Source organism: Misgurnus anguillicaudatus, chromosome 22, assembly GCF_027580225.2.
Source record: "Misgurnus anguillicaudatus chromosome 22, ASM2758022v2, whole genome shotgun sequence".
In the NCBI taxonomy this organism is placed as follows: domain Eukaryota; kingdom Metazoa; phylum Chordata; class Actinopteri; order Cypriniformes; family Cobitidae; genus Misgurnus; species Misgurnus anguillicaudatus.
The window spans coordinates 1,743,676-1,757,442 of NC_073358.2; the positions used below are offsets into that span (position 1 = coordinate 1,743,676).

Here is a 13,767-nt window from a genome sequence, read left to right on the forward strand (position 1 = left end):
TGGGGGGTCCCCTATATAAAAATTAAAATATTACATAATTTTAAATTATCATGTTGCACTGCCACAAAGCGATACTGTCCATTATTTGTCCCAATTTCATAATAAACTAATTCAAAAGATTTCTGTAAATGTAAACTCTCAAGCTGTTTTCTGGAGGAATTGACAGATTGTTAGATTTAGGATTGGGTTAGGGGCTTTTTAAAATATTATTTTCAAACTATTATATCACACTAATAATGAGGGATAAAAAGTGGTTAGGGTTTTAGTTAAGGCTTAGCTAGGGGACCCCCCATAATCTTTGACATAATTCAAACCCTGTATGCAACATATACAAATATGACATTTTTATATGCTTAGCACATGCATTGAAAACTGTAGTATTTTTTAAATGATTTTTTCTGATAAACACAAAAGAAGATATTTTCATAAATGATGGTAACCATTGACTTCCATAGTAGGAAAAACAAGTATGATTGAATTCAATGGTTACAATCAGCTGTGTGCTTACCATCATTTATCAAAATATCTTCTTTTTTGTTCATCAAAAAAAAAATTCAAACAACATGAGGAAGAGAAAATTATGACAGCATTTTCCATTTTGGGTGTATAACTATCCCTTTAAATGCAGTCCTACGTGGCACCCCTCCTGGGATATTTTAGGTGCCTCCCAATATAAAACACCTGATTAAACTCATCAGCATGTTAGTATGTTAATTAGGGAGACATCTCCAACATTAGTTAAATAGATAAGCTAAATCAGGTGTTTAGAGATCCAAAACATCCTGGGAGAGGTGCCACGTAGAACTGATGTTGGGAATCACTGCTTTTAACATTTTTATGCATTTTTTAAATAAATGTCTTAATGATCTCATGATTCATGTTATTTCTGTCATCTACTTATTCTGGTGAAACTGAAGGTGATCTGAATCACAGATCTCCATTAGTACACGGTGTACCACTGACGTCATGCTGTCTGTCACCTCTACAGAAGTCACAGATCAGGGTGGCCGTCGGGACCTGAAAGCCGTGCCCTTCATCAGCTACCTGTCGGGCCTGCTGAAGACGCAGCTGCTGTCTGATGACCTGGTTGCTGGCGTGGAGATCCGATGCCAGGAGAAGGGCAGCTGCCCGGCAGCCTGTCACCTGTGCAGGCAAACCGGCCGCGAGACACCCAGCCCGACTCCGGTCCTCCTGGAGGTCAGCCGTGTCGTACCCCTGTACAGCCTAGTGCAGGATAACATCACTAAAGAGGTAAATGAGGGATTTGTTTGAGTAAAGATGGTTCATTTAATTCAATAATATGCAAATGTACAGATCATTTACATAGAAGTTCAACATGACATCATCGAATGTGGGGTGGGTGTGGATTCGGTCTTGTGTAGCCTAAATATGAAACTCGCTTCACTTCACCAGACACACCAGCAGATGGCAGGCGTGATTTATAATGAAAAAAAATAAAGCATTGACATCATTTCAGAAGGCCGACAGCTCCAAAGTAAAAAGTCGAAAGAGGTATTGATTATTGCATCCAATTCTTGGCTCAACTGTGTGACTATAATGTAATATCTCCGTTTTATTAGTAGTCACTGTGTCTTCTGAGTCACAGCTGTAATGAGGAGATGTAATTGTGTTTTGGAGCAGATAGCAGGACTCTCTTTTTCACTTCATCCTTTCTGCCGCTGACGTCCTGAAACAGAGGATGCTAATAACCAGCATCTGTTGTTCTGCAGTATCAAGAGACCTGACAGTGACTCACTAACCAAATGGCCCCAGACCCTTCGCGTACCTGACGGCACACTGATTTCCCATCTAATTGCTTCTCGCACCGACTGTGTACCTGTGTGTGTGTGTGTGTGTGTGTGTGTGTGTCTGGACTTTACCAATAACAGCAGCGTTGACAATAACGAAAAGCTCGCAATCGATAGCAGACGGTCCCTAGCGGAGGTCTGTCGATAGGTAAACAAACAGGAGAGCGAAACGTCTCCCCCACCCTCGCAGTCGCATACAGAGTCGGCCGGGAACGGGGCAGGCTGGCGCATGGAGCGCAATGAAAATGCTGCGAGATTATGAGGATGATATTGATGTCATCGACCCTGGGGATGAGCCAGGGCTTCTTGTGGTCTTCCGTCAGCAGACACAAAGACCTGCAGAACACACACATATTCAAACACAATGCATCTTACCTGCATTCATGTGAACGGTTTTGTGATTTGGATGAGGTAGTGACAGTTTTGTAAGTACCTGCGGGCATGTGAAGGCTGTTACCCTGTCTCTTTCTAATGATGGGACATTGGGCTCGAGTTACAAGCTGGAATAAGTCGACACCTTTATCGAATGCACTGCATTCAGGTCCCAAAAGAATTAAAGGGGACATTTTTAAGACTTATCTTCGGTGTCCCCAGAGTACATACGTGAAGTTTTATCTCAAAATACCATACAGATAATTTATTATAAGATGTTAAAATTGCAACATATAGGTGTGAGCAAACATGTGTCGTGTCCTTTAAAATGCAAATGAGCTGATAATGCAAACACTGATCACCATAATGGTGGTTTGTTAAAATTGAAACTAAATTGTGCTGTCAATCATTATTGTCTTTCTCTCTGCACTAAATGGCAGGTTAATGGTTAAATGGTTGGATAGTGCAGACTAAGGGGTGGTATTAATATAATAAGGTCCCCTTCTGACATCACAAGGGGAGCCAAATGTCAATGAGCTTTTTTTAAGAGAATGGTTAACCAAAACTAAGTTACTGGGTTGATCTTTTTTACATTTTCTAGGTTGATAAAAGCACTTGGGACCCAATTATAGCACAATTCAGATTTTCATGATATGTCCCCTTTAAAAGCCAAATTTTGCTACAGTTTTGATCCTGTTTTCAGCCATTACGCTTCAGCTACACACAATAAGATGCATTTTTTTACAATGTTGGAAATATAAGTAGGGCTGTCACAATTATGAAATTTGGCTGACGGTTAATTTTCTAATAAATTGTGATGATTATGATGATTAATTGCCTGTTTTAGTGCTTTGACATTTAATTCTCATAATTTTTTTTTTGTTTGTTCATGAAATAATTTTCAATGAATACACATAACACATGTTTAAAAGTAATCTGATAATGTCTCATTTATACAGGCACTGCAGCTCCCCCTTGTGTTTTTTAGAGAGATGTGCAATCATTGCGGTGATCTGAAATCATTGCGATGAGGTCAAACAATCGCGATGAGACGATTATTTAATCATTGTGACAGCCCTAAATATAAGCAATTAAAAAACTAGCCCAAAGTTTAAAAAATGGAGCTGACCCTGTCAGGTTTAAAAAAAAAGTGGCCACAATTTTTCCTACGACAATTTGAATCTATAACAATATTATAATACCCCACTTTCCTCACTTCCTCCAAGATTTTGCTCCAAGCAACAAAGTTTTGACTTAAGTTGTTGTATACTTGCAAAACTTGTGGATAGGTGGAGTGCGATTTGTGTGTGTGTGTGCTCTGGAGATAATGCTTGCTATAATTGAGCGGATGGCTGCTTATTGGAAGCGGTCCCGTAAACGTGAATTAAACTGCACCGCCAGGGAATCGCCATTCAAAGGTGCGTCCGATCCAATCAATCTACAGTCTCCGTTCGCTCAGGAAATAAAGCGCTATGTACTGCTCTTATAAGTTGGTATTAAACCCCAGCCAAGATGCTGACCAAAATCAATTTTCCAGGGAATGCTATACCCATGGATTTTGCTAGCCATTCAAGTAGATGGAGGAAGCAAATCGAATCAGCTTTTAAGCAGCCCTGAGCCGATTTGCCGGCCTTCAACCGATGCGCGCATTTATTCGCGTTCCTCGTGTCCCCTTCTGAACCTCGGGTTCAATCGAAGGCATATCTCCCTTCCTGGAAGAGGTTTATAGGTGTTCCTAGAAAGAAGGACATTTCCTTGACTACATTAGGCCGAATGATCGGAATGACCTGTTCGCTGAGGTTTTGGGTCAATTCCTCTGGCCAGCTGGCTAGCGTTTGCACATATCAGACACTGATTGGAGACGCTAATAGGGTGAGCTCAGATGAGCGAAACAGATAATAACATTTGGATGACATGATTGCGTGATGCGCTTCTTGGTATCGAGAACCGGTTTCTCTGAAGTCAAAATGGCTAAGAGGTTTCGGAGAGACGTTGAAAGGAAATCGAGCTGTTGTTATTGTTGTCGGCTTTGTTGCGTTTGACGGCCTTATCGGTGCAGTCGTGGAAAGCCCACAGGAGTCCTGACTGATGTATGGCAGAGATCCCTATACATCACATGGGCCGTCTGACCTCCAGCAGAACCCCTACATTACACACATACGTGCAAACACACAGAGCCCTAATTACATTCCCTGTTTACTCAGTGGAAACGGGCTTATGTTACACTGCAAACATAAACACAGCAATAATGGGTTTGTCTATTTTTCACATGTGCAGTTGAGCAGTCACGCGTGTTTTTCTAGGAAACGGCTGGTGGTAAATGTATGTGCACGTTCGCGGGCCACTGTTTGTCTGCGGGCAGGCCTGCACTCATCGGCGTGATATTTCATGTTACGCTTTCTGCTCATCTGTTTCCCATTTGTGGAAAATGTTTTATTAACCCTTTTCTCGATTGCTGAATGCCGCTCTAATGGGCCCCGCTTGTATTGGTTAAACCATCAGTTTTTTTCCTTTCAGGCGTCAACATTGTAGTGGTATCATAAGCATACAATCGTAGATTTCCATTCGGCACACACACACACACACAGCAAAACGCTGTCTTCCTCCAGACACATTTAAGTTTGTTTTTGAAGCCGTACTTCATATGGCAAATCAGTGCTGCATATTCAGCTTTGCATAACTTTCCTCATTGATTCCTCGTTCATCTAAAGGTTTCGACCTTACTCACAGGACGTCCACTTAGAGCTGTCACGATTATGAAATTAAGCTGACGGTTAATTGCCTAAAAATTTTTGCAGATTATGACGATAAATTGTCTGTTTTATTGCGTTGACATTTAATTCTCATACATAATTTTTTGGTTTGTTCGTGAAATTATTTACACACATTCTTGTGATTATTTACATTAAATCTTTTGCAAGGTTTAGCAAATAGAAATTCACATAACACATATTTTAAAGTAACTATTTAATGAAAATATCTTTAAAAACTGACAATTCTTAATAAGAAATAAACAAAAAAGTGTCTGAAAAATAACTGATAATAAAATGCAATCAAAATAAACAGACTATACCAGAACAGGCCTTAAATAGTAGCCAATCCTACTAAAGTCATATTAGTCTGTAGTGGCTGCAAAAAAATCTATTCCTTACAGATCCTTAAGAATAGCATCCTTTACTTCCCTAAATTTGGAAAAATTGCTGTTTTGGAAAATGTATGTTTTACCTGGCAATTCATACTGCTAAGTTTTGCAGAATTTCTTTAAATGCCAATGTATTGAATGGCTTTGCAATGTGTCAAGTTTCACTGTCAGTTAAGGAGCGCCATCTGATAATGTCTCATTTATACAGGCGCTGCAGCTCCCCCTTGTGTTTTTTAGAGAGATATGCAATCATTGCGGTGATCTGAAATCATCGCGATGAGGTCAAACATTTATGATGAGACGATTATTTAATTATTGTGACAGCCCTACACGGTGCTTCTTTATAAAGTTTTTTATTAAGGTAAAACAATTTTGTTTTGCAAGTCAATTCAACCTAGTATTTTAAGTTTTGACTTGTGATAAGTTGACATAACTTATAAAAACAAGTTGAAACAGATTAACTTATATTTTAAGGTTACTTCAACTTTACAAAAGATGAAAAAATCCACTCGTGTCTTGTTTTTAATCCCCATTAAACCAAATCAGTCTCATTAGAGATGTCATTTTGATTCTCTTATCAGTGTGAGGTCACATTGACAAAGCCCCGCCCTCTTACTGTCCTGCATTACCTCAGTGAGTTGTACTCTGTCCACTAGATACTATTGTCTCAGACTGTATTAATCAGATCTATTTGACCTGAAAGTGCTCACTGTCTGTTTGTAAGGAAGTGAGGAGCTGTAGCTCATTTGCATTTAAAGGTACAGACATTAAAACGTTTGTTTTTGCTCCCATCCAAATAGGGTCATTTTGGACATGCTATAATAAATGATCTGTGGGGTTTTTTGACCTGAAACTTCACAGACACATTCTGGGCACACCTGAGACTTATATTACATCTTGTATGAAGGCCATAATAGGTGCCCTTTAAGAAATTAAAGGAAATTATTTGGAAATTTTGGGGTAATTTATACAAACTGTATCACATACAAACATTGGCTTCCTCGACATCTGACTCATCTTGTGCCACAATTCCCATATATTCCTGTGTAATTTCCATTCCAAAATAATGAAATTTTGCAACTCAAATTAAAAGAAACTAGATGATTAACCCTTTTAACTCATTCCCCGCCAGCCTTTTTTAAAAACTTTGCTTGGCAGCATTTTTGTGATTTTCACAAAATGCCTTCCATGAAATTTCTCTTCTATAAATATATAAACATACACATGAAGAGTTTCATTTCAAAACGAGATAACTCCGTTTTTAACATTTTTGTCAATACATGTTTATTATTATCTTATCATGTTATTATTTTTTTTTATGGTGCTACTTATATGCTGTATTTTTGTAAGTTATGAAGGTTTAATTAGAATGCGCAACGAAAAAACGAGGTTTCTGAAAAATAAAAAAAGAGTTATCTCGTTTTTCAACGGAACTCTTCAAATATATCCAATGAAAGAACAGACCCTCTGCTTTCAAACAAACAAACAAAATGGGGAAACATTTTTTCATCCTATCTTCATTTGTTCTCTTTTTATCAATTTTTATTCAAAAATAGCAAATTTTGAACAAAAAGCTGAAATAATTGCATTTTTGTAAAAGGAATTTTGTTAAAGATCAGATTCAGAACGATTATCAAAACATACACAGAGTTTTATCTGTTGTCAAATTAGTTTTTGCTTCAGTTTTTTATAAGTTGGGTAAGTGTGTCTAGTGGATAATAGCGGAATTACAGATTTCCACAAAAACTCATCAGGAAAGCGTCATTGGTAGGGAAATGATTTCTCTTAATTGACGAGATAACTCGTCAATGGCGGGGAAAGAGTTAAGTTCCAATGTACCGTGAGAGGAACCTCGCATTATTTGACACAAAAATTCATGACAAAAACTTCCAAAAACAAAAAGCTTAACATGTCACATATCTTCGGAAAGCTGAGATTTGAATTTGTGTTTTGTGAATTTGTTATCCGAATGTTGTAAACCCTTTTGACACAGCAGGTACAATAAGTGTCTTTAAAAAAATAGAAGACAAGACGACTGCTCTATCAATGCAGGAAATGCATATGAGGATGTCATTTAATCATACTTTAAGATCAGATTTATCAACAAAGAAGAAAAATGAGTTTGTTTCCATCAAATTTAACATAATAAATAAATGAAAAATCTAATGAGATCATGTACATTTAATTTTGGCAAATAACTGGCGTTTACATTTAGGCATTTATCTAAAGTGCAATTTCATTTATAAAGTACCCTTAATTACTCAGATAAAGGCATTATCTCATGCTAAACACTTTTTCTCAATGAACTCAGTAAAAATAGGTACAACCGGTATAACTTTATGAAGATGGTGTGTTCATACACGCTCACATCACTTCATTGACTCTCTGTTTGTCATCCTCAGCTCTGTGTCTCTGCCAGGCATCTCTCATGCAAGTCATTATAGCGCAATGGATTGCAGTCTTTCCCCTCCGTTGCTCTGCCTCTGTAATAACTTCTCATTCATCAAGGCCGTTTAGAGAGAGTTGCCTGTGCGTAAATAAGGGGTGAGGTCTGGCAGCCAGAGACCTGCTGATGCTATCAGTGAGAGTGGGGCGTTTTCCCTCGACCGTCTGCTGGCAACAAACCAACATCTAGACTGAAGGGCTGGACTTTTTCACTTTTTCTGACATGGAAACTTATGTTTTCAAGTTGACAGACAGAGTACGTATTTCAGTACTTAAAGGGCACCTATTATGCAAAATCCACTTTTGGACATAAATGTGTGTTGGCAGTGTGTGACCACCGTACAATGAAAAAAAATCCACGTAATGCTTTTTTAATCCCCATTAAATCAAAGCAGTCCCATTAAACGTGTCAATTTGATTTTCTTATCAATGTGATGTCACACTGATAAAGCCCCGCCCACAGCCACTGACTGACAGTCCTGCATTACAATAGTCTCCGCCCTTAGCGAGTTGTACACTGTCCACAATATCTCAATAGTGAGATACTATTGTCTCAGACTATGTTTACAGGAACCAGATCTTTTTTAACTGAAAGCACTCACTGTCTCTTTTGTTAAGGGAGTGAGAAGCTGTAGGTCATTTGCATTTAAAGGTACAGACCAGTGTTGTTTTCGTCAACGATGATGATAACGAAATGGTTTTGTTGACGGACCCTTTTTTTGATGATAACGCAACGATAACTAGCTAAAAAAGGCTCTAAGGTGACTAAAACATGACTGGACGCTTTCAAGTTTTGTTGACGAGACGAGACGGAACGAAAATGATTATGAGTCTGACGTTCACAATGCATGTCATTTCTGCCTATTTTGCATGCCGCTTCATATCCTTGTTTTGGGTACGCCCACCACCTGGCTGCCGCCTGCCGCCATGCCACGCACCAGATTTCACACAACAACAACACACCTGCGGCTGTGGCAAGTTCTAAGGACCGTGGCGGTGACGCCAATAAACATAAACGACGAGATGATTTATGAACATAGCCTACTTTCAGGATAATCCATCAGAAAGAAAAACAGAATGCATATTGGGAGACGACGGTAAATATTTTTAAAGGTAATTAACAAGTCACGCTGTTAACATATCATAGACAATCGGCTTGTGACATATTTTATGGTAAGCTTAAGGTTTTACATGTATCTACTTGTCAAACCTAAGCCCATTTCCAATACTTTTTAACCTAAATTATTTTGTTAAATTTTTTTTACTAAAATTGACTTAACCTTGAATAAAACCTTTTTGTGTTTTCGTTGACTAAAACTTGACTAAAACTCTCAAGTTTATATGTGACTAAAATTTGACTAAAACTAAAAAGCATTTTTGTCCAAAAGACTAAGACTAAAACTAAAAGGGCTGCCAAAAACAACACTGGTACAGACATGGTACAGTTTTTTTTCTCCCACTCAAATAGGGTCATTTTGGACATGCTAAGATAACCGATATGTGGGGTATTTTGAGCTGAATCTTCACAGACACATTCTGGGCCCCTATGAGACTTATGGTGTCCCCAGAGTGTGTATGTGCCGTTTTTGGGTGTTGCCTTTTAAATGCAAATGAGCTGATGATAATGCAAACACTGATCACCATAATGGTGGTTTGTTGATATTGAAACTTATTTGTGCTGTCAATTTTCTCTCTCTCTCTCTCTCTCTCTCTCTCTCTCTCTCTCTCTCTCTCTCTCTCTCTCTCTCTCTCTCTCTGCACTAAATAGGAGTGTTGTGGTTGGATAGTGCAGATTAAGGGCGCACTCACACTATCCAACCAAACCGCGCTCGGGCGCGTTTGACCCCCAAAGCCTGGTTTGTTTGACTAGTGTGATCACTCTGTTCGGATTGGTTAATCGCGCCGTGGCTGGGTTGCAGAGGTGGGCCAGAGCGTGGTTCACTTGGGTGAAGACGTCAGTTGCGCGACCACTCATCTTTATCTGCCTCCGTAAAAACCTTTTGATGAGAGCAGCGGGTTACGTGAATGTCCGAGCTACGCACGTGACAGATCAACTAAGCAATATGATGACATGTGAGAGGGCTGTCTGTAATCGCGCATCAAACGGCTCCAAATAAAAAACACAGACTTGTCATTACGGTGGGTTCCAGTGTTAAGGGAGAGCTTTACTTCCTGCTTTTTTCAAAACAATCGCATCTTAATGACGAAAGCGCACCCGGACTCGGATCGATAAGAAGTACAGTGTGAGTGCGTGCACCTGGGGGAGTGGGGCATGGTTTGGTTTGGATAATGTGAGTGCGCCCTAAGGGGCATTATTATTATAATTAGACTACCTACATCACAAAACAGGCAAAATCTGAATGACCTATTTTTTCACCTTTGCAGAGTATGGTTTACCAAAGTTAATGTCCTTTTCACCGGGGACCCAATTATACCACTTAAACATGGAAAAAGTCAGCTTTTCACCCCTTTAAAAAGCAATCAGTAACTTAGACCAAATACGACAGTATATGAATATAACAAATCGAATTACTTTTAACTTGAATTACCACGCTGAGGAAGAAGGATTTTTCATTTCGCTGGGTTGGAGTGAGTCATGAGCTCTTGTCTTACTGTGAACCATCGCTGTGCTATGTCTCAGTTCGCCCCTCCTTCTCTGCCCCCATGCTTGTCCTATTATTGCCCCTGAGATGGAGTCTCTTGACACTCACACATAGGCTGACCTTTTTTGGTACAGCTTCCAATTAAATCTTGACAGGTTTTCGTCTGCACGAAGTGCCCCGAGATGCCCTCGGTCCGCGTAACTTCACAGAGATACACGGCTTCTCGAGTGGAGGTGGCAGAGCGTGTTGTTGGCGAGTGGAAGGTGACTCATAGCGTACGACGGAAGGACGTGGCTCGTGGAGATAATTGCTTTTCTCTCACCTGTGCCATTTATTTTGCAGGCCTTCAAAAGCGCAACGATGAGCTCATACTGGTGCGCGGGGAAGGGTGATGTCATCGAGAACTGGTGTCGCTGTGACCTGACTGCGCTCGGTAAAGACGGCCTACCCAACTGCAGCCCCCTGCGGCGGCCCGTGTGAGTTAAGCATCTCTCAGCATTCTGTTTGAAGTCTTGCGCAGGCACCGTTTATGGTTTATTTTCATCTTTTTGAACTTAACCCTACTGCGCTAAGTGCTGTACTCGATCAATCAACTTTTTCTCTATCTTCTCAGATTGAGACTTGCTCCTCACCTTGAGCCCTCCAGTACGATGGTGGCACTGGAGTGGATGGACGTGGAACCTCTGATTGGCTACAAGGTTTCAGATTACATCATTCAGCACAAGCGTGTGGAGGACCCATCGGAGGCCGAAATATACACAGGTAAGGATCGATCATTCAACAGAGTTGTTTATGCCATGAAATCAGCACGTGCAAGAGAAACTACATCTGACGTGGGTAATTCATTTTTTATTTCTGTCACATGACGTGTTTTCTCCACACAACCCCAACTGTTGCACACGGACAGAGATATTTTTTTCTTCTCGCTACTTTGTCTTTGGGTCTAATGGACTTTCCCCAATCTTCCGAGATGGTTCCAATCATTCAGATGTGAATGTACTATTCTTACGTCTGTAATCAATTTGGAAATCTAATTTCCCAGTGCTGGGAAATTGCAGTTCAATCAGGGCTCTACAATGACGTTGTCCTCGTACCCTGCGGTCAGACTCTGAAATACATAACTGATAGTCTTGTTGATCTTGTCAAAGCTTGTTAAGCTCCCATGGCGCTGTGATCTTGGAGTTGCGGGACCAGAGGGAGAAGAAGATTGAGGGGATATGGGAGGTGGGTTAGTAACAGCCTCTGTAATTGTCAGCGACCTGTTCGAGTCATAGCTCGTGTGAGTCAGAGTCTGGGTGGTAGGAGTCCAATCGCAGGAGACAGACAGAATGTACAGATTGAAACAGACCGGGTTTAGTCATCGGATACAATCCAGCACACCAATCCGTGTGGCAGGATGAGTGCTGATGAGTAAAAGCAGACGATCTAGACGCTTCTTAGCAGGGGTGCGAACGTATGACTGGTGCAGATGTTGTGTGTCATCTTTTATGCTTATCACTGAGACCAACCGGTAGTTGGAGATGAGGATCACTCCCTCCAGTGCTTTACAAACATGATTTTCAAGAAGTAAAGTTCTTAGTTCTTACCCGCTTAATCTCCGCTTAATCTCCTTATATATATATATATCCCAAGGGTTTTTCCCTCCTAGGACTTTTTTTTATTTCCTCGGCTAAAAGCCCGGGGGGTTTTTTCTCCTAGGGTTTTTTTTTTAACCCGGGGAGGCAGCCTTCTTGGTCTTAACTTAGCTTCCTCTTCTAGACGTTACATTAGTAATTCGCTCGCTTATAATGTTGAATCATAGCCGCAGCAAATTTAACTGCTTATGCTATCGTGTATTATGTTGTGCTATCTGTCGCTTTTCTGTGCTTTTCACTTTACTATTAATGTAAAGCTGCTTTGAAACAATTAACTATTGTGAAAAGCGCTATATAAATAAAATTGAATTGAATTAGTATTTTTGTCTTGTTTTCAGTAAAAATATCTAAAAATTCTTAAATTAAGATGCTTTTTCTTGATGAGCAAAACGACCCAAGAAAATAGATCTAGTTTTTAGACCAAAAATATCAAATTTAAGTGAGAACTTTTAAAAGTACATTTCTACATGTGAATACCATAATTTAGTGCCTTATTTAGCTATAATAAGTGAAAATCTAATTGAGTAAATTATAGGTTTTTATTCGATTAGTTGAAAAAATAATCGCCGATTAATCGATTATGAAAATAATCGTAGTTGCAGTGCTAATATACATGTACAAAACGTTGTGCAGGATGTTTACTAACAAGACAAGCAGCGGACTCACATTCACATTCATCAATTTAAACCCATAATTTTTTCCCGCTCGTGTTTTAGGGATTCGCTCATAACATCCCCTTAAAGTAATCAGGACAGAAGCGGTCAAAAGAGATGGATTAAAACACAGACATGCGTCTCTCTCGTCCTCTTATGATCTGATTGACCAAAACGCATTTTAATACCAAGTGTAAACAAGACTACATTAAATCCCACTCAGTTATTGTTATCGTTTCATTGGACATGATTTGATAGATTGAAAATTATATTTTAGGCGGCATTTGTTAATTTGATTGAATACTTGCCTAAGTTGACGTATTTTCATTCACTTTTGTTGGATCCGTTTCTTTGTACGTCATCGTTTGTGCCCATTTTCCCCGAGGATAATGAGTTTGTTCTCTGTCATTTAGCCAGACACAGTGAAGTCATTTGAAATATTCATTAGAGATTCATTCATATGAGAATCATTGTCGTACTAATGAGAAATAGACAGTCAGCCTTGTTTTATGATTTTGTCTTTTTTTTAATTTCGCTACTCCAAATATCCTTTGATATCATTTGGCATGCAGTGTCTTTTCAAGTACTCTCTACATCTGTGCGCAATAAACAAAGTTTAAATTCACTGTACACGCTTGAAACTGAAACTTTGAAAACATTTCAGTGAAATGCAAATGTTCAGCAGTCAGAAATGCTTCTTAAAACTGTAGCTTAGATATATTTGTTTGGCCCAACCGTAATGTTTTTGTTAAAGCAGATTGCACCCTTTATTTATCAGCCCAGATCTATAAAGTCTCTAATTTCCATTGAACTTAAAATCTTTGAAAGCAAATGTTTTGAACATGTTGACGGCAGAATATCTCAGCCAGGCCACTTCTCTCTTTCCAGCTAAACACATATTATGATATCACTGAAATTTCACAACCAACCACTGTGTTCACCTAAGGCGTTGACTCGCTGCCCACAAATATGTTTCGCATTTACTAATTAAACGAAATAAAATGTTTAGCTTTGTACTTACTAATGCTGGGAAGCCAGAATGTTCTTGTTTTGCCATCTATAAACAATTTTATTACGTGCTGTTTGCTTCACAATTTCGTGCACATAAAA

The 13,767-nt window shown here is 39.3% G+C and overlaps 1 protein-coding gene across 2 annotated transcripts in view; it reads left to right on the forward strand.

Annotated features, from left to right (window-relative positions):
- The window catches only part of LOC129440778 (astrotactin-2), a 427,123-nt gene that overhangs the window by 375,902 nt on the left and 37,454 nt on the right, over nucleotides 1–13,767 (forward strand). Inside the window, exons 17-20 of one of the 2 annotated variants that reach the window (XM_073860480.1) lie at nucleotides 989–1,251; nucleotides 10,526–10,633; nucleotides 10,713–10,846; nucleotides 10,984–11,132. In XM_073860480.1, the coding sequence (XP_073716581.1) occupies nucleotides 989–1,251; nucleotides 10,526–10,633; nucleotides 10,713–10,846; nucleotides 10,984–11,132 (654 nt within the window). The remainder of the gene's footprint in view (nucleotides 1–988; nucleotides 1,252–10,525; nucleotides 10,634–10,712; nucleotides 10,847–10,983; nucleotides 11,133–13,767) is intronic. The other variant, XM_055200291.2, reaches the window with a different exon arrangement.